The sequence below is a fragment of the Taudactylus pleione genome, unplaced genomic scaffold (assembly GCF_031769625.1).
Source record: "Taudactylus pleione unplaced genomic scaffold, aTauple2 ptg000393l, whole genome shotgun sequence".
NCBI lineage: Eukaryota > Metazoa > Chordata > Amphibia > Anura > Myobatrachidae > Taudactylus > Taudactylus pleione.
In genome coordinates this window covers 1,342,833-1,363,725 of record NW_028284794.1, presented here as the reverse complement: position 1 = coordinate 1,363,725, position 20,893 = coordinate 1,342,833, and the positions used below count along the sequence as shown (strand labels likewise).

Genomic DNA, 20,893 nt, shown 5'->3' with positions numbered 1-20,893 from the left:
AGACAATAATGTTTAAGACCAAACTAAAAGTAAGGTAATTTGTCATAAAGCTCATTTTGGGATTACATACAAGCACAGAATTGGCATCTAGGTCCCCACTGGCGCATACAAATCCTCAGTATACATATTAGAAAAACAAAAATACTATTTGATTTTTCCATGATGTCTGAAGTCCATTCCTCAATCATCTATATTTTTTATGATTGTGTATTAATACTTCAAATACATATTATTGTTACAGAACTTTAGTTATCCCAAAGAGAAGACTACGTAGCGACAGAACAGCAGTTATCTGATGTGTATGTGTACTGATTATATGTATACTGATTATATGTATACTGATTATATGTGTACTGATTATATGTATACTGATTATATGTATACTGATTATATGTATACTGAATATATATATATACTGATTATATGTATACTGATTATATGTGTACTGATTATATGTGTACTGATTATATGTATACTGATTATATGTGTACTGATTATATGTGTACTGATTATATGTGTACTGATTATATGTATACTGATTATATGTATACTGATTATATGTGTACTGATTATATGTGTACTGATTATATGTATACTGATTATATGTGTACTGATTATATGTATACTGATTATATGTGTACTGATTATATGTGTACTGATTATATGTGTACTGATTATATGTATACTGATTATATGTATACTGATTATATGTGTACTGATTATATGTGTACTGATTATATGTATACTGATTATATGTGTACTGATTATATGTGTACTGATTATATGTGTACTGATTATATGTATACTGATTATATGTGTACTGATTATATGTATACTGATTATATGTATACTGATTATATATACTGATTATATGTGTACTGATTATATGTATACTGATTATATGTGTACTGATTATATGTATACTGATTATATGTGTACTGATTATATGTATACTGATTATATGTGTACTGATTATATGTGTACTGATTATATGTGTACTGATTATATGTGTACTGATTATATGTGTACTGATTATATGTATACTGATTATATGTGTACTGATTATATGTGTACTGATTATATGTGTACTGATTATATGTGTACTGATTATATGTATACTGATTATATGTATACTGATTATATGTATACTGATTATGTGTACTGATTATATGTATACTGATTATATGTGTACTGATTATATGTATACTGATTATATGTATACTGATTATATGTGTACTGATTATATGTATACTGATTATATGTATACTGATTATATGTGTACTGATTATATGTATACTGATTATATGTGTACTGATTATATGTATACTGATTATATGTGTACTGATTATATGTATACTGATTATATGTGTACTGATTATATGTATACTGATTATATGTATACTGATTATATGTGTACTGATTATATGTGTACTGATTATATGTGTACTGATTATATGTATACTGATTATATGTATACTGATTATATGTGTACTGATTATATGTGTACTGATTATATGTATACTGATTATATGTGTACTGATTATATGTATACTGATTATATGTGTACTGATTATATGTATACTGATTATATGTATACTGATTATATAAAGGTTCAAAAGAAACATAAGTTATTTTAGAATAATTAATATAATGAATAAAATACCTGTACTACATTAATTTAATTTAAGTAGTGGCCGCTGTAACTAGAGTTTATATTGGGCCATTGGATCTCAGGCTCAGCTGATAGTTTAGGACAGAGGAGGATGGAAGCAGCAGCTGACACAGTAACTACATGATACATCTCCCAGTACTACAGCCTGATTTACTCTCTCTATGGCTGTACCTGGAAATAAAGTAGGATATTCTATATATAACATAAAGTAATCACTGACCTTGGAAAGAGAGTAACAGCAGAAGGAGATCGGTGACTTCCATGTTTGGGTGAATGAAGCTACTGACAGATTCTGTATTTCTAAAGGTGTTGTGATAAAATTAAATGTATTTCCTGGACATCAGTATCTGTGGTCAGATCGTTCTTCTTACTAGTTCTTCTTTCTTAAATTACAAATGTGACCACACTGATATACAGAACTGCAGTTGGAGTTAAAAATATTGTTTCATATTTACCTGTATTCCATACAAATAGTTGTTACAGCAGCCTGTAACCGAGCATTTATGTTAGCTAATAATAATTGTATTAACTTTATATAGTGCTTATCGCCAGCAAGACTCAAAGTCAAAAGCATCAAAAGCATAGCACAGAGGTATAGTATTACAGCAAGAAGAAAACAAACTGAAAAACAGTGAACATAGGGCCTGATTCAGACCCACTCGCGAGCGGCTGTACGCTCGCAAGTGGGTCGATGGTCTGCACTGAGCATGCGCACGACGGAGGGAGCTCCGTCGTGCGCATGCGCCAGACACGACGAGCGAAGGACTTTCCTTCGCTCGTTGTGTCCGATCAAAGGGGGCGTGCTGTCAATGTTGATTGACAGCACGCCCCCTTTGGTGGGCGTGCCGGGGGCGTGCCTCCCTGACGGGGGCGTTCCCACAGGAACGCCTCCCGTCAGAAGCCGGCCCACTGACATCACTAGTGATGTCAGTGGGAGTGATTTTGGCTCTGATAGAGCCAAAATCACTCCGGAGCTTGCGGTTGAAAACCTCAACCGCAGGCTCCGGCTCGCAATTTCGATGGTCGCAATGGTCTCGACCATCGCGGCCATCAAAATGCACGCTCGTATAGCCTGTGGGTGGTGACCCACAGCTATACGAGCGTCCAGGAGGACGCTCCATGAAAAAGGAGCCCGGCCCTTATGCAGAGCGTGCGCTCTGCTCAGAGCGTACGGCTCTGAATGAGGGCCATAGTGAATTGGGACAATGAACTTAGGGGGTCATTCAGACCCACTCGCGAGCGGCAGTACGCTCGCAAGTGGGTCGATGTTCCCCACTGCGCATGCGCACGATGGAGGGAGCTCCGGCGTGCGCATGCGCGAGACCCGACGAGCGAAGGACTTTCCTTCGCTCGGAGTGTCTCATCAAAGGGGGCGTGCTGTCGATGGTGACTGACAGCACGCCCCCTTTGGTGGGCATGCCGGGGGCGTGCCTGCCAGACGGAGGCGTTCCCAAGGGAACGCCTACCATCTGAAGCCGGCCCCACTGACATCACTAGTGATGTCAGTGGGAGTGATTTTGGCTCTGATAGAGCCAAAATCACTCCTGGCCTTGCAGTTGAAAAACCCAACCGCAGGCTTTTACTCGCAGTTCTGATGGTCGCGATGGTCAAGACCATCGCGACCATCATTTTGCACGCTCGTATATGCTGTGGGTGGTGACTCACAGCTATACGAGCGTCCAGAAGAACGCTCCATATTAATGGAGGTGGGCCCTGATTCAGAGCGAGCGCTCTGGTCAGAGCGTCCGACTCTGAATCAGGGCCTTAATGCAGTGTTAGTGCAGCCATTTTGGATAATAAATTTGACAGTTTACAGAACCCATCCATGTAAGGTACCAGGTGAGGCAGCCATTTAGGGTGTTGTATAGGCTATACTGGGTGGAATAAGCAATGTCTAAAACAGATGACAGAAAATGGGGAAGTCGCAGCATACTAATGGTAGAAGCAGAGCCCTTATAGAAAACAGAAAACCAGAAAACCAAACAGCGGCCATCTTGGTTAGGTAGAATGCTTCAGCTAAGGAGCATTCATGGAGTCAATGTGGTAGCACACTCCATATTTCAACAAGAAGGACTGCAAGGTTCAGCAAGCCTTCCTCCTTCATCTGGGTCCATGCAGGTCCTTTAGATGTGCTTAAGCTTATATCAGAATGAGAGTGATGCAGTATCTCTACCTTGTTGGCAGAACTAGGCTAAAACCTACTACAGCTATGACACAGGCCTGGATGTGATACACAGGAGTCGCCAATGACAGACCAGTATAATGATGTACATGTAGCTGTTATTGTACATTTAATGCAGTATGACTTTGCCTAAAATCACTATAATTGCTGTATTAACCCCTACACTGAAAAGTACTTTATTCACTGTTGGTATTGTATACTTTGTATTAGTAATCCTTAAATATTACCTTACTGGATGGTTTCCTGTGTGTGAGATATTCTCCCCTATCCATAATAAGGGAGAGAGGTGTTTATGGTAAAAGTGTAATTGCTGATTTCTGTATAACCTTTGAATAATATTTGAATTATCGTGTGACCTATCCAGGGCTGCCATCAGAAGTTGCGGGGCCCGGGACTGACAAACCAGGCGGTGTGTTCCAATCCCCCCCCCGCTACCTTATTCATACCAGACCCCCCCCCCCGGTTATTAAGTCCAGTCTCCATCCAGCTTTTTTTTTAACACCTCACTCCCCCCCCCATCCTGTTAAATCCAGTCTCTGCCCAGTCTTATTTTGTTTTTACCACCTCACTGACCCCCCCCCCCCCTTCGGTCCGGTTAACTGGACAGCTTTTTTTTTAACACCTCACTCCCGCCAGCCCTCTTCCCCCGTTTATAAAGTCCGGTCTCTGCCCAGGCTTTTTTTTTTACCAGCTCACTCCCAACCCCTCCGTTTTATTCCCCACTTACCTTATTTTCGTGAGGAAGGAAGGATCAGGCTTCTTCCGCCAGCACTGCAGACGCTGCTCCTCTTGTTCCGCGGCATTGATGATCTCTCCCTCCAGCGGCGTGCCGTGACGTCAGATGTCGCGCGCCGACTGTCAGGTAAACTGATGGAGGAGCAGCCCGAGCTGCTTCCTCCTCCAACTCCATCCATGGGGACCGGGTCAACGGGCGACAGCAGTGGCGCCGGCGGTCAGGCCCCCTTCTTTTCAAGGGCGTAGTTAGGGCTGCAGGCTCTGCAGTGGCAGTAGAAACGGCCGGGCCCCCCACTGTTCAGCCAGGGCCCGGGCCTCCAGTCCCGGCAGTCCCCCCCTGATGGCGGCCCTGGACCTATCCATGTTATGACAACCACACTGTGACTTTATCACACTACTGAGAGTTTCTCCATTTATTTCATGTTAGCATCAAAGTCTCCTCCCCTACCTGATAAGAATCACCCAGTAAGGAAAGCTTTGCGTGTACCCACAATATTACATAATCTGCTCACTACTAATGGCAGTGTGCTTACAGGTGAGAAGGAAGGATAAGGTGCGCCTGTCGACCAATTAATACAATGCTTCCAAACTGGCAGCTTCTAATGGCGGTCATCCACTAGACGATCTTAGCAGGCGATTGAACGATAACGATATCGTTATCGTTCAATCGTTTAAAAATCGTTTAAAAATCGTTTGCAAATCATGCAGTAATTGTTTCTAACGATGTACGATGTGCGCTCCCGCTGGTCGTTTCATCGTCTCCTCTATCGACCGAACATGCAGGTCAATTTCACTTGATTGCTTACAAATCGTTTACACATCATTTACACATCGTTTACGCTGAACGATCAAACGATGAACCACTATCTGCCCACTATAGCTGAAAGCTGTCAATCACAGATTGAAACAACATAGTTTATCGTTAGATCTTTTGCAAATCGTTTGTAAATCGTTTGCAAATCGTTCAGACTGAAAGATAAAATTTCAAGGGAAAAAATCAAGGGAAAATCGATTGGACAGGGAGTAGATCGTCTAGTGGATGTGCCCCTTAACAAGCAGGATCTGCTACCTGCTGGGTAAGAATATGAACAAAGAAGGTGGAAGGAGCGCTTGTTTGTTAAGAAAAAACAAAAATTGTAGTAGAACAAACAATGATTTAATAAATACAAATTTACACTGAGATAATAAAATGAGCAATGGCTCTGTGCATGAATACCAGAACGTCATTTCCTTCTGCACTATGAAAACCAGTGGTTAGTAGATGGATAAAATGTCCAATTCATGTAGAATTAATAATCCAAATGGATAAGAACAAATCCTGTTACTTTCAGAGAAAGCAAACAATGGCCCTGATTCAGAGCCGGATGCTCTGACCAGAGCGCTCGCTCTGAATCAGGGCCCTCCTCCATTAATATGGAGCGTCCTCCTGGACGCTCGTATAGCTGTGGGTCACCACCTACAGCATATACGAGCGTGCAACAAGATGGTCGCGATGGTCTTGACCATCGCGACCATCGAACTTGCGAGTGAAACCCTGTGGTCGGGTTTCTCAACCACAAGCCCTGGAGTGATTTTGGCTCTATCAGAGCCAAAATCACTCCCACTGACATCACTAGTGATGTCAGTGGGACCGGCTTCAGACGGTAGGCGTTCCCATGGGAACGCCTCCGTCTGGCAGGCACGCCCCCGGCACGCCCACCAAAGGGGGCGTGCTGTCAATCAACATCGAAAGTCCTTCGCTCGCCGGGTTTCGTGCATGCACGCCCCCGGCATGCCCTCCAAAGGGGGCGTGCTGTCAATCAACATCGAAAGTCCTTCGCTCGCCGGGTTTCGTGCATGCGCACGACGTGCATGCGCAGTGGGGACCATCGACCCACTTGCGAGTGTACTGCCGCTCGCGAGTGGGTCTGAATGACCCCCAATGTGTCCTCTTAATAGAGAAATGGTTATTTGAATTGCAACTGTAGCAGCAATGGTGGAAAAGCTACTGCAGGGAGCCGCTAGATGTAAGTGGAAGCAATGTCTATCCAGTGCACACTGACCCCAATAGTAGCTGGGGAATGAAAACCTCTACAGCTTATTAGCGGGAGTGTGAGACCTGTGATGTAGGTATAATAATTACCTTCTCGATCTCTGGTGGCTGATGACCCGCACTCGGGAGTAACAGAAGCGTTCCACCGCTCGTCAGCGGGAGCGAGGGTGCTGGATGAATTAGCGCCAAGTACTCTGTCCTCCGTGCCTGGCTGTAGTAGTCGGTTGGTGACAGCTGGCAAAGGGCTAGATAGCAGTGTCACAGCAGGCTCCCTGCTCGATAGAGTTGTAGCGATCAGAGCTCCAGTGCACAAACAGTCTGGTGTAGTTAATGCAGTATGTTCCTTGTAGCGGTTCTCTGGGCAAAATAAATCTCAGTTTCCTTCTCTAGTAAGAGGACACATTGTTTGCTTTCATTGAAAGTAACAGGACTTGTTCTTATCCATTTGGATGATCAATTCTGCACGAAATGGACATTTTATCCATCCACTAACCACTGGTTTTCATAGTGCACAGGAAAGGACGTTCTGGTATTCATGCACAGAGCCATTGCTCATTTTATTATCTCAGTGTAAATTTGTATTTATTAAATCATTGTTCATTTATTACTATTTTTGTTTTTTCTTCACAAATAAGCGCTCCTTCCATCTTCTTTATTAGCGTGCTTACAGTGCTTCATATAATGGGAATGATTCAGAGATGGGCAGTACTGCACAGCCGCTATGTCTTTCTATGCTGTAGCTGTGCTAAAATATACATGAATAGCCGGAGGAGTCTGTAGAAGAAAGAAACTCACTGCCGGCTTCTGTGATCCGCTGCTGCATCCAAATTTGCAGCATTGGATCATCTGTGTGACTATTGGTCATCTGAGTAACTCTCAGTAACCCGCTGGTGTTTCCATGTTGCTGACCCCAGTGAAGCTGCATCGGGAGATGCAGGCACAGGCCTCGACACACCTAAAAAACGGGGCTGACATGCTCCCATTTTGTAAAACACTTCTTAATTCCACCTCCTCACCGCCCCCAAAATGCTGCAGACTCTCACTCACCTGACATCTGCAGTCCCACTACGTCTGACGATCAGGGGAGTATTTATAATGGGTGAATGGTGTGTGGTGCACACAGGCCCCTGGTCCTTGGGGGCCTACACTGCACACCCTGAACCCATATTATTCTTAACTCACCAGAGTCCCACATTGGCTCCGGTGTCTGCGCTGCAAAAAAGGCTGGAAAATGGCCACCTCCAGCCATTTTCCCATTGTTTTGTGAATACACAGTACAGGGAAAATGGCTGCTGCTGCCATTTTCCTGGGGAATAGTGCATGCGCTTTAGACTCTGGGCACACTCTAGTTTATTCTATAAGTGCGGTGCCAGCCACCGGACAGAGAGGAGGGGGCCCGTGACGGAGACTGCACATGGGCCCCTTCTCTCTAGAAATGCCCTTGCTGATAATGAAGGATCTTATCTGCCACTGCGCAGTATGGGTCCTGCGCACACGCAGATCAATATATATTGGAGATGTTCATCCATCTCTGAATTAGGCCCAATGTTAGAATGAGATTGTCTGTTGTGTCTTATACAGATATGCTTTGCTGGTCTCCCCTTTTTGACTCTTTCACACAAGAAAGATGTAATATACATAAGAGAGGGAAACAGCCTATGACATCAATTATACATTTATTATATAATAAAAGACAATCAGAATAAAACATAAGATATAGATAGTACTCATATCAGATTCCAAATTTAAACTGGATAATGTATACAATGAATGTACTCATATTGGATTGTGACTATAAAACAGCGTGGTACAGGAGATGGTGGCTCCTTGTCCTCCACTTCTCCATTGGGCTATGAGATGCAGTCTAGGCATTAAGGAAACCTGGTAATGAAGTAGATAATTCCAAAATGTCCAAAGTAGATAGATAAGTCCACAAAGGAGCACCAACATGTTTTGAGGTTTAAACCTCTTCTTCATAGTCATGTGAACTGTTGTGGACTATGCTGGTTATATAGGATTGCAATAGGAAAACTCCAGTTATGATGCCATCCAGAAACCATAAGTGATGGCAAATACCAGAAATTTGCAGCTACTCTAGGTAAAGCAGAAGTGGATGGCCACATGCTTGAGGCCGGATGTGGTGTCTGTCTTTAATAAATGTTAATGCAGATGTGGTATATTTTGTATATAAGACCGGAAGTGAATGTCCATTTTGCACAAGGTAATGAAGTATTGGCTGGATATTCTTGGCTGTCTTTATTATATGTATATGTACTGTAGATACTCAATTTATGCTTGAGACAGTAACTTAAAGTGGACTGCTGAATTCATCATCAAGATATACATAACTTGGCATACAGTAGTCTGCAGTTCCTTCTATATACCCACAATACACCCTGAGGACACTTTGCCGATGTACGAATGCTTACAGTAGTTTTGCCCAGTTGCACCTATTGAGGCTCAAGGAAAGATATAGCTGAGTTGTGTATCACTTTGACTTGACTCTAACTGCTCTTAGCTTGGTATTATGTCTTGGAAGTAAGCACAGCATTAAAAATCACAGAAACAATTATAACAGGTCTTATATGCAAATTAGAATAACACCCTAGATATATAACAGCTGCTTCTTATCACTGAACATCACTTCTCATCACTGACTACTGCAAGTCAGCTCTGAATATCACTTCTCACCACTGTCTACTGCAGGTCATCTCTGACCACCACTTCTCACCACTGTCTACTGCAGGTCATCTCTGAACATCACTTCTCACCACTGTCTACTGCAGGTCATCTCTGACCACCACTTCTCACCACTGTCTACTGCAGATCTTCTCTGAACACCACTTCTCACCACTGTCTACTGCAGGTCAACTCTGAACACCACTTCCCACCACTGTCTACTGCAGGTCATCTCTGACCACCACTTCCCACCACTGTCTACTGCAGGTCATCTCTGAACACCACTTCTCACCACTGTCTGCTGCAGGTCAACTCTGGACACCACTTCTCACCACTGTCTGCTGCAGGTCAACTCTGGACACCACTTCTCACCACTATCTACTACATGTCATAACTGAGCACCACCTCTCACCGCTGCCTACTGCATATCATCTCTGAACATCACTTCTCACCACTGTCTACTGCAGGTAATTTCTGAACACAACTTCCCACCACTGTCAACTGCAGATTATTTGTGAACATAACTTCTCACCACTGTCTACGGCAGGTCTACTCTGAACACCACTTCTCACCACTGTCTACTGCAGGTCATCTCTGAACACAAATTCCACCACTATCTACTGCAAGTCATCTCTGAACAGCACTTCTCATCATCATCTACTACAGGTTAACTCTCAACACCATTTCTCACCATCGTCTGCTACAGGTCATCTCTGAACACCACTTCTCACCACAACCTACTGCATGTCATCTTTGAACTATGCATCTCACCACTGTCTACTGCAGGTCAGCCCTGAAAACCTCTTCTCACCAACATCTACTACAGGTCATCTCTGAACACAAATTCTCACCACTGTCTACTGCAGGTTATCTCTGACCACCTCCTCTCACCACAGCCTACTGCAGGTCATCTCTGAACTACGCATCTCACCACTATCTACTGCAGATCAGCCCTGAATACCACTTCTCACCATCATTTACTACAAGTCATCTCTGAACACCACTGTCTATTACAGGTCATCTCTGAACACCAATTTTCCCCACTGTCTCCTGCAGGTCATCTCTGCACACAATTTCCACCACTATCTAATGCAGGTTATCTCTGAACACAACTTCTCACCACTGCTGTAGGTCTACTCTAAACACCTCTTCCCACCACTGTCTACTGCAGTTCTTCTCCGAACACCACTTTTCATCATTTTCTGCTGCAGGTCATCAATGAACACAACTTCCCACCACGATCTACTGCAGGTATCTCTGAACACAACTTTCACCACTGTCTGCTGCAGTTCATCTCCGACAACCACTACTTACCACTGTTTACTGGCCTCTAATTGACATTAGTTACTTGGAAATTTAAATTTAATAAACCATCCTAGAGCAGTCATTGGCAAACAGCAGTGAGCAGCTATATTGTTTACAACTTTGTAAGAGGACAACAAAAATATACAGTAATTTATGTTATTTACATCATTTTAAGAAGATCCAGTTTATACCATATATTAGATTATATATAGTTTTGCATCATTACTTTTTCTTTAAGAGGATTAAATACACTACTATCAGTAAATTGAGAATGACGAATTTGATCCCAACATAAATGGCAAGTGTTTCAAATTGTGAAAGTTGAGATGAGTTAGTCGGAGTTTGATCTGTAAAATAAGAGAAGGAAACAGTTAGGGAACAGGAATTATTCAGTATGTCACACAAACATATTAACCTGAGTATGGGTTCTTCTTAAAAAGCTTCTATACCCCACTTATGTAACCTCCTATCTGGCTAATATTTAAAAAAAAATTACTGAAAATTGTCAATTTATATATATCATAGTGAAGTTTTTTTGTAGAAAAATTACAGGACTTGACAGCCAGCAGTAGGGAGGGCATTCTGGAGGATCGCCTATCTCTGCTGCGTTGCTTCCTGGAAGATGATGGAGAGACTGGGGAAGGTGCAGCTGCAACAGGGAGCTCACGCTGTGGGTAATCTTGTTAGGATAGCTGATCACAGTCTATGAGCCACTTGAGTCTACACTGAGCTTGGTCTGCAAGAAGATTGTCTTCCTGCAACTTCTGATGGGTGATCCTGTTAGGATCACCCTTGACTGTATTCAGGGTGGGAATGGGGATTGAGGGAGGTGGCCAAGGCAAAAGAGCAGCCATCAGTGTCTGTGGAGCCCGCAGATTACCATCCAACAGTTCCCGATGCAACCATGTCAGGGAAAGCCCAGCTTGGCATGGTTGCTTCTGGCGCGAGCACATCCGGCAAAGAGTTAAGACTTCCCCCAATTTTTGAAAGTTGTATTTTTAACAATTTTAGTGATGATTGATCAGTTTAAAGACCTGATTATAAGCCCAGGTTCTATTAAAATTAAAGGTGTAGGTTACACCAGAAATAAAATTTGTGCCAATTTGCCCAAGTTTTCCTCACCCATTTTTCATAACAAAAATGGTTGAAAAATATTTAGAAAACATAGAAAGTTGCCTACAATTGCAGTCTCCACCACTTCTTCCTCTACAAAATGGAATCTATGTTTTGCACTGTAGGCCTGATCAGAGATGTATGCTAATCTGATGGTGGGAGGACTGCGCATGCACAGCACGTGTACTGCACATGTGAAGCCCTCCGACTGCGAGTCCACTCATCTCCTAGCTGCAGCCTGATTGACAGGCCGTTTGACTGAAACCCAATTCAGAGGTGCGGAATCTAACACACCAGTGGTTTTCACCGGTTAACCCCTCAAGGGATTTTGGCTTGGCTGCACCTGACATGCTGGTTGTGGTTCCCTGCTTGGGTTTCCCTGTACTCGGTTAAGGTAATGAGAACACTCTGGATATAGCTGTATATGTGTGGACTGGAAAGGAACTGGATAGGATTCAATGGGATAGGACTGGACTAGATACACCAGAATGGGACTGTAGTGGATCCAGTGGAAAAGAACCAGACAGGATACCGGAATGGAACCAGACTGGATACACCGGGATGGGACCGAACTGGATACACTGGAATGCAACTGGACTGGATGCACCGAAATGGAACCGGACAGTATTACCAGAATGGAACCAGATAGGATTACCGGAATGGAACTAGATAGCAACTGGAGCCAGCAATGCAGCGAGATGGGAATTTGCACTGAGTAACAGAGAATTTCTGCAGTAGCTCACACAATATCTGTCAGCCAGCCTGAAGACAACATTGCACTGGCAACTTGTTGTCTAATAGGCATACAATGACATATATAGAAGTCTGAAGCATGTGTGGGGATCTGATGGGCATTATAAAGGGCCATTAAGGAGGTCAAAGGACATGTGAGGGGTCTGATGGGAATATAAATGTGGGGGAACTTTCACTGTAGGGGTGCCATGAGAATCTAGTGTGTAGTAATCTGAGAAAGATTGGGAACCACTGCACTAGAACAAGTTCTGTCTGTCAATATTCTGGTTATTTATCATTAGGTGGAAGTGATATAAGCATAAATAGGGGATTCCACAATTACCTGTCCATAAAGGGCAGAATTGGGGGATTGTTATCTTTTATTTAGCATCTTCCTTATGCCCCTCAAAATATACTTTTTTTTATTTTAGTACATTTTCTAATTTCACAGGAGAGAACATTGCTAGGTGTGCTAAATTTCATTATTTTGATTATTACCATTGACATCACATTGTTGTGACCACACAAACATAACCTTCGTGATGCACTTAATTTTCTCACTGTATTATTGACTCAAGAGTTTGTGTGAGTCTACTGATTCTCTTTCAGATAATGCAATAAATTAGCCCATATGATCTGCCATTTTATTTTTCTGAGGTGTACGCACATGCAGAGTAAAATGGCTGTTATTGGCGAGTGGAAGAAGGTTGTCCTAGGTCAGTGGTTCTCAACACCAGTCCCCGACAGGTCATTACAATTTGCAGCACCAATCCCGCACCAACCATCTTTATGTAGTTTATAGTTAACTGTTTTGTTTGTCCTCTCTCCAATTCGCTTTTACTCAGTTCATCTGTATCTACAGATTAAATATAAAGTTTGCTGAGGTGCTGCCCACTACTTAAACATTATAGAAATCACATTTGCAAAGGAGAAAAGTAAGACAGGTTGAGTCTCCCATATCCAAATATTCCGAAATACGGAATATTTTTAGCATTACTCACAGTGAAGCCTTTGCTTTCTGATGGTTCAATGTACACAAACTTTGTTTAAGGCACAAAACTATTAAAATTATAGTATAAAATAACCTTCAGGCTGTGTGTATAAGGTGTAAATGAAGCACAAATTAATTTCATGTATGTACACAATTTATTTGATGCACAAAATTATTAAAAATATTGTATAAAATTGCCTACAGGCTGTGTGTATAAGGTGTATATAAAACCTAAAAGCATTTTGTGTTTAGATTTGGGTCCCATTCCCAAGATATTTAATTATGCTATGCAAATATTCCAAAATACAGAATATTCTGATATCCAAAATACCCCTCATCCCAAGCATTTTGGATATGGGAGACTCAACCTGTAGCTTTGACGGGTGCACTGGGACCCACGTTGGTAGTTTAAAATGTTATATTTTTAATAGGTATGCATTAAAATATCTCACAGTATTAAATTTGTTAAGATGTTGAAATATATAAAGATAGAATTATGCATAAGAAATGAAAATTAACATGTATAATAAAATAAAATGCACAACTAAATCGTTGTCAATTTGTCATTCTTTCAATACAATCAGTGTTTAGTGACACAGTGGTTCGTTTCTTATTAGCGTTTATTCTGTTATTTATGTTTGCAATTAGTTCTTTCCTGAGGCTAAATGCCTTCATCAACTCCTTAAAAAGAAGTAGCAAATTGTATCAAACAATGCAGTGACTGATAATGTGTACTGTCTGTATTCCAAACTGATATAGTGTATTCTCTTCCTGTGCTTAGATGTCTTATACTTATGTATTGCCATGCAATGCTTATTGCAAATATTCCTTAGCTATGCAGTATATACAAATATATGTTGCAATTCTGAGTCTCTTAGCTCCCCATGAAGGGTCCATAGTATAAGGTTTAAACCCACACAGCAGGTATACTGTGTTAGCATAGTATTAAAGGGTCTCCACTACATGTGGTATATATTAGTAACCCCCATTATATTGTGTGTGTGAATCACATGCCATAAAAAAGGTTTCATAAGTCAAAATATTAACCTTTGCAGCTCTGAGTATTCATGTACTGGGTATTCATGTACACAATAATGGAACTAAATCTTTAGGCAATTGCAATAATTCCCAGTTCTGCATATAGCACATGTATCATTTTATACTTGGACATCAGTAACTGGAGCATAGGCCTCATATGTTTAGCATAGTTTTCAATAATCATAGGTAATAGCAATTAGTCTCAGCTATACAACATATATCATTTTAACTTAAGCTGGCCACACACATGGCAATCTGCACATGATCTCCACACAACCTGCACACAATTTGGTGTCCAATCTTCAAACGATCACTACTGCATCCAGACTTTCACAGTGTATCGTGTCCTAGATTGTCAGATCTGCCCTACTGCACGGCAGATCTGAAGATGCGATGTGCAACCAGTGGGGACGCGCATCGCATCGCATCGTGATCGTGAGTGGGGACTCACGATTTACTCAGGATTTGCCCATATTTTACATGATCTGTCGTTCCAATGTGTCGGAATCGGCCAGATCGGGTAAAATATTGCTATGTGTGTGGCCAGCATTAGACATCAATAGCTGGGGTTTATGTACATTTAGCAACAAATTAACATTTAATTTAGTTACATGACATTAACAATCGGTTATAGATAGCCTACGGCCGTTTCACCATCAGGCTTTCTCAGGATTTCTGTCAGTGGAAACAGGTGGAATAATTACTGACACTACATATAGATCATCTCACCTGTGCATGGTTAAAGAAATCTAGAATACATGCCCTGTTGGAGTTACTAGAGGACTGGATTTGAGAGCCACTCCTCTAGGCAATAGGCTACATTTTTTGGAGTGAAGGTGTTCCCCTGGTATGTACAGAAACAGTAGGTCACAGGTTATCAAACTCATTCCTCACTACCCCAAACAGTGCATGTCTTCCAGGTCTCTTCACAGAATCATAAGTGAAATAGTTAGTTCTACTTGTGGATCTTTTAAAATGTGCACCTGCTGTGTGACCTGGAAAATGTGACCTGTGTGGTGTCCTAAGGACCGAGTTTGAGATCTACTGAAATAGGTGAATGGAGGTGACTAGTTTTACTGAGCAATGCAGTAATCACATTTGACTTTATGGGTTAATGGAATAAGAGCACTGTATTGCTGTTCCCTGCACTGCAGAAAGACATACATCTATTTACACTCAGCAAAAAGTCATTTTAGCACCATGTTATAGCTAATGGAGATCAGTGTCTATGTTTATTAAACTGCAGCTTTTGCAAGCCACTGCTTCTCTGTGGGTTGGAGCTGAAAAGTTAGGCAGCACTAACATATGGTGTAAAGTACCATTTGTGAATATAGCCCCAGATATCAGCTTGCACCTTTATTGTGATGCAACTCCTACCTTATATTGGCATTATAAATATGCTTGCCATCCTTTGCAGAGCAGCTCCAGGAAGGCTTAGTGGCATTATTGTGTTATCATGGCTCTGCCCTCTGCTGTTGTATGCTGTGATTTGTAGCAATTTGAAGCATGGGTGGGGCTAGACATCATCATGACCCCACCCCCTAGGATCTGTGTAACACAGAGGTCACTTGGAGACACTCTCATAGAATGAATAGTGTTGTACCAGTTGGTCAGTATTGGAGGCATAGATAAGCTCTAAACAATCAGCACATCCTTAACAATTTCTTTGAGAGTGTACTCTCAGTCATCTTGGAATCCCAGGTCTTGTTTTTATTTTTTTGCCAATACCCATTGTTGACTTGTTCCATTGATGCATAAGTAATAAATTGGAGAACCAGTGTTATGGGGGTGTCTTTATTTAATAAATATTAAACATTCAGTATGTATGTCATGTCCAAGAACAGGCTCCTTGGATCAAAGAACTGCCCAGTGCGCTCCACTGTGAGGTTTGAATAGGACCCCAACCATTCCATTTGGCATCTCAGACCAATTGCAACCACTCTGTGAAGTTTTAATCTAGTAGAAATCTCACAACAGGCTCCCTGGGTCAAAGTTCTGCACAACGTACACCAATGGAAGGTCCAACTGGGGCCTCAACCCCCTAGTATGTCTTCTGGGATCCAATGTTACTACTCTGTGAAGGTTTCATCAACTTTATGTGATGTCATCCAAATCCATTCAGTCGAAGGTCAAGAGCAGGCTTACTGTGTTAAATTTCTGCCCAACGCACTCTACCATGATATTTGACCGGGATCCCAACCACTACATTAGGCACCCCAGGCTAAATTCCACCCCTCTGTGAAATTTCCATCCAAATCCATCCAGTAGAAGGCCCAGAACAGGCTTCCCAGGTCAAACTTCTACCCAAAATCCCTGGGTCAAAGTTTTGCCCAGCGTATACCAACGGGAGATCTGTCTGGAACCTCATACTCATAGTTTGTCTTCTGAGACGAAATGTTACAATTCTATGAAGTTTTTGTTCAAATTATGTGATGTCATCCAAATCCATCCAGTGGAAGGCCCAGAGCAGGCTCTCCGTGAATCTGTCAGCAGTGAAAGCTGCTTATTGGTTTGCGCCACCGTCAGTCATCGCTGGGTCCCACTAGCGCATGCAGGGGGGGTTCTAAGTACCTAGAGACCCCCCCTGACAGACTGATTCACCACCTACACGGTCTGCAGTGGGGCAGAGGGAACACAGCAAGCTCCGCCCCCATATAACCCGCTAATCTTGTCATTAAGCTATGAGGGGGCAGGGCTTAATGCATCTAAGTGCCAACACCTTTAACAACCTGTATCTTCAGCAGCTGCTGCCTCAAATATATAAGTATGTATGTGTGTATATGTTAGTGTGTTTGTTTTATTGTATATATGTGATAGTGTGTGTATACTCTGCATTAGTGTGTATACACTACCGTTCAAAAGTTTCGGGTCACTTAGAAATTTCCTTATTTTTGAAAGAAAGGCACTGTTTTTTTCAATGAAGTTAACATTAATTTAATTTGAAATACACTCTATACATTATAAATGTGGTAAATGACTATACTAGCTGTAAATGTCTGTTTTTTAAAGGAATATCTACATAGGTGTATAGAGGCCCATTTCCAGCAACCATCACTCCAGTGTTCTGATGGTACATTGTGTTTGCTAAGCGTATTAGAAGACTAATGGATGATTAGAAAACCCTTGAAAACCCCTGTGCAATTATGTTAGCACAGCTTAAAACAGGTTTTCTTGTTAGAGAAGCTATAAAACTGTCCTTCCTTTGAGCTATCTGGAGCATCACATTTGTGGGTTCGATTATACTTTCAAAATGGCCAGAAAAAGATAACTTTCATGTGAAACTTGACAGTCTATTCTTGTTTTTAGAAATGAAGGCTATTACATGCGAGAAGTTGCCAAGAAACTGAACATTTCCTACAACGATGTGTACTACTCCCTTCAAAAAACAGCACAAACAGGCTCTAACCAGAGTAGAAAGAGAAGTGTGAGGCCCCGATGCACAACTGTGCAAGAAGACAAGCACATTAGAGTCTCTAGTTTGAGAAATAGACACCTCACAAGTTCTCAACTGGCAGCTTCATTAAATGGTACCCGCAAAATGCCAGTGTCATCGTCTACAGTGAAGAGGCGACTCGGGATGCTGGCCTTCTAGAAAGAGTGGCAAAGAAAAAGTCATATCTGAGACTGGCCAATAAAAGGAAAAGATTAATATGGGCAAAAGAACACAGACATTGGACAGCAGAAGATTGGAAAAAAGTGTTATGGACAGACAAATCGAAGTTTGAGGTGTTTGGATCACACAGAAGAACATTTGTGTGACGTAGAATGAGTGAAAAGATGCTGGAAGAGTGCCTGACACCATCTGTCAAGCATGATGGAGGTAATGTGATGGTCTGGGGCTGCTTTGGTGCTGGTAAAATGGGAGATTTGTACAAGGTAAAAGGGATTTTGAATAAGGAAGCTATCACTCCATTTTGCAGCAACACCATGTCATACCCTGTGGACAGCGCTTGATTGGAGTCAATTTCCTCCTCCAATAGGACAATGACCCAAAACACACCTCCAAATTATGCAAGAACTATTTAGGGAAGAAGCAGGCAGCTGGTATTCTGTCTGTAATGGAGTGGTCAGCGCAGTCACCAGATCTCAACCCCATTGAGCTGTTGTGGGAGCAGCTTGACCGTATGGTACGCAAGAAGGGCCCATCAAGCCAATCCAACTTGTGGGAGGTGCTTCAGGAACTGTGGGGTGAAATTTCTTCAGATTACTTCAACAAATTAACAGCTAGAATGCCAAAGGTCTGCAAAGCTGTAATTGCTGCAAAAGGAGCATTCTTTGACAAAAGCAAAGTTTTAAGGACAAAATCATTATTTCAAATAAAAATCATTATTTCTAACCTTGCCAGTGTCTTGACTATATGTTCTATTCATTTTGCAACTCATTTGATAAATAAAACTCAGTTTTTATGTAAAACACGAAATTGTCTGGGCGCCCCAAACTTTTGAATGGTAGTGTACATGTGAAGGTATGTGACCCCATCCCACAGCAGCAGCAGCCACTGACCTCCTCCTTCAGCTCGCTGCACTCCCCAGCAGGTGGTAACAGTGGGACAGCTGACGCACGTTCAGCAGTTTGGAGAGGTTCTTTCTCTCCGTGGCCTCTGGGATGCAGTGCGGCTCCAGCTGCGGGAACGGGGCAGGGGTCTTTAGGCTGTACCTGTGACAAGTGAGTGCTGTCTCATCCTCATTTGCAGGTGCTAGCCCATCCCATGCTCCATGCATGGTGGACATGGGGAGGAAATGGCAGCCATGCGCTGGAGGATGAGACCCTGGTCATTGTATGTGCAACCCCCATTCTGCTCACTGAGCCTGTGTCTGCAGAGCATCACACCACGTCTGGTGTATTGTGAATAACAGATATTACTGTGTGGTGTAATGTGAATAAGGGGCACTGCTGTGTGGTGTAATTTTAATTGGCACTAATGTGTTGTCACACGCCTTTCCCATGATGCTACGCCCCTTTATTTTTTTGTTTTTAGGGGAGGGTCACCAGTCCCTTACTTTGCCAGGGACGCTTGGACCCCTAGATACACCTTTAAAAGAGAACCAAATCAAACCAAAAAATTAGACATGTTAATTTTTTTTTAGGAAAATGATCCAATATCACATATCTGTGAGTGGCAAAAGTATGTGAAACTTTAGGCTTAGCAGATATTTTGAAGGTGAACCTGTCCTTTTAAAAAAACAGGGATTGATCACAGTCTGATGTTCACAACACATGTTTGTGGAAGTGTATCATGCCATGTACAAAGGAGATTTCTGAGGACCTCAGAAGAAGAGTGCTTCTGCCCCTACTGTAAGTACTGTACCATAATTCTCAGAACACAATACTACTTTAAAGTTTAATAGTGATGGCACAAGTACTGTAGCAAAATTAGAGCTGCTGAGAGTGGAGGAAAGAGGTACAGCCAATACTTACTTGGCTGGGGAGGGATGTTGGGCTCAGATGCCCCGTCCTCTGCCTTGACCTCCTCTGCCTCAACCTCCTCAGGTTCTGGGCCTGTGTAAACAAAAAAATAAATCATGTACATTACAGTAGCAAACACATAACAGAGCACAATTAACAGTTAGTAACAGGAAAGAAAGGTACAGTAAGCGAGAAGTAATCAGAGAAGCGTGGACCTGACTCCAATAGTGACAGCACAAGTACTGTATCAAAGCACCAGTCATTGGCTACCGGAGAGGACAGGAGGCAGTGTGTTAGGAGATGAGGTTGGAGATGTAAGGAGCAGTGTAGTCTTTGGAGTACAGGAACAAAACACTGCCCCTACTGAAAGTACTGTACCATAATTCTCAGAAAACAATACTACTTTAATAGTGATGGCACAAGTACAGTAGCAAAATTAGAGCCACTGAGAGTGGAAAAAAGTGGTACAGCCAATACTTACTTGGCTGGGGAGGGTTGTTGGGCCCCACAGCCCTGTCAACCTCCTCAGAGGAGGAGGAGGATATCTGGCGAATGCTCCATTGACCTACTACAGGGAAACTAAATACTATAATGTATGTTCTCCTTAACACAATTTAAAAAAAGAAACTCATGGAGACACATACAGAACTTACTTGGCTGTGCATGCTCCCCCTCTTCTGCCTGCTGCTGTCTCCTCTGATGTACTGTAAAAACAAAAACAGTGCAATGTATACTAAAGTATAGATAGTAAAAAGCTCGACAATGTTTAGATAGACACAATATGTTAGACATGTCGACCATTTCCATGTAGAACTGTAGACCCTGTCGACAATTTGTGCTTAATGTCGATAAAGAAAGCAATCACACCAGTTTGTGATATACCCTTTCAGAAATATTTGTTTAGCCACTATGGTTTAGTATCTGATATAGAAAAAAAAGAGATAGTTGTATGGAGCACCAATCACATTTATATGAACTCATAAAATATAACTTTTATTAATTCTCAAA

The 20,893-nt window shown here is 42.1% G+C and overlaps 1 protein-coding gene across 1 annotated transcript in view; it reads right to left on the bottom strand.

Moving 5' to 3' along the window:
* Nucleotides 1–20,893, bottom strand: part of LOC148506840 (sialic acid-binding Ig-like lectin 11) — a 59,217-nt gene that overhangs the window by 30,875 nt on the left and 7,449 nt on the right. The window contains exons 2-3 of the mRNA XM_088446085.1: nt 20,539–20,589; nt 19,898–19,978 (exon numbers count right to left, since the gene is read on the bottom strand). Of these exons, the coding sequence (XP_088302211.1) occupies nt 19,898–19,978; nt 20,539–20,589 (132 nt within the window). The remainder of the gene's footprint in view (nt 1–19,897; nt 19,979–20,538; nt 20,590–20,893) is intronic.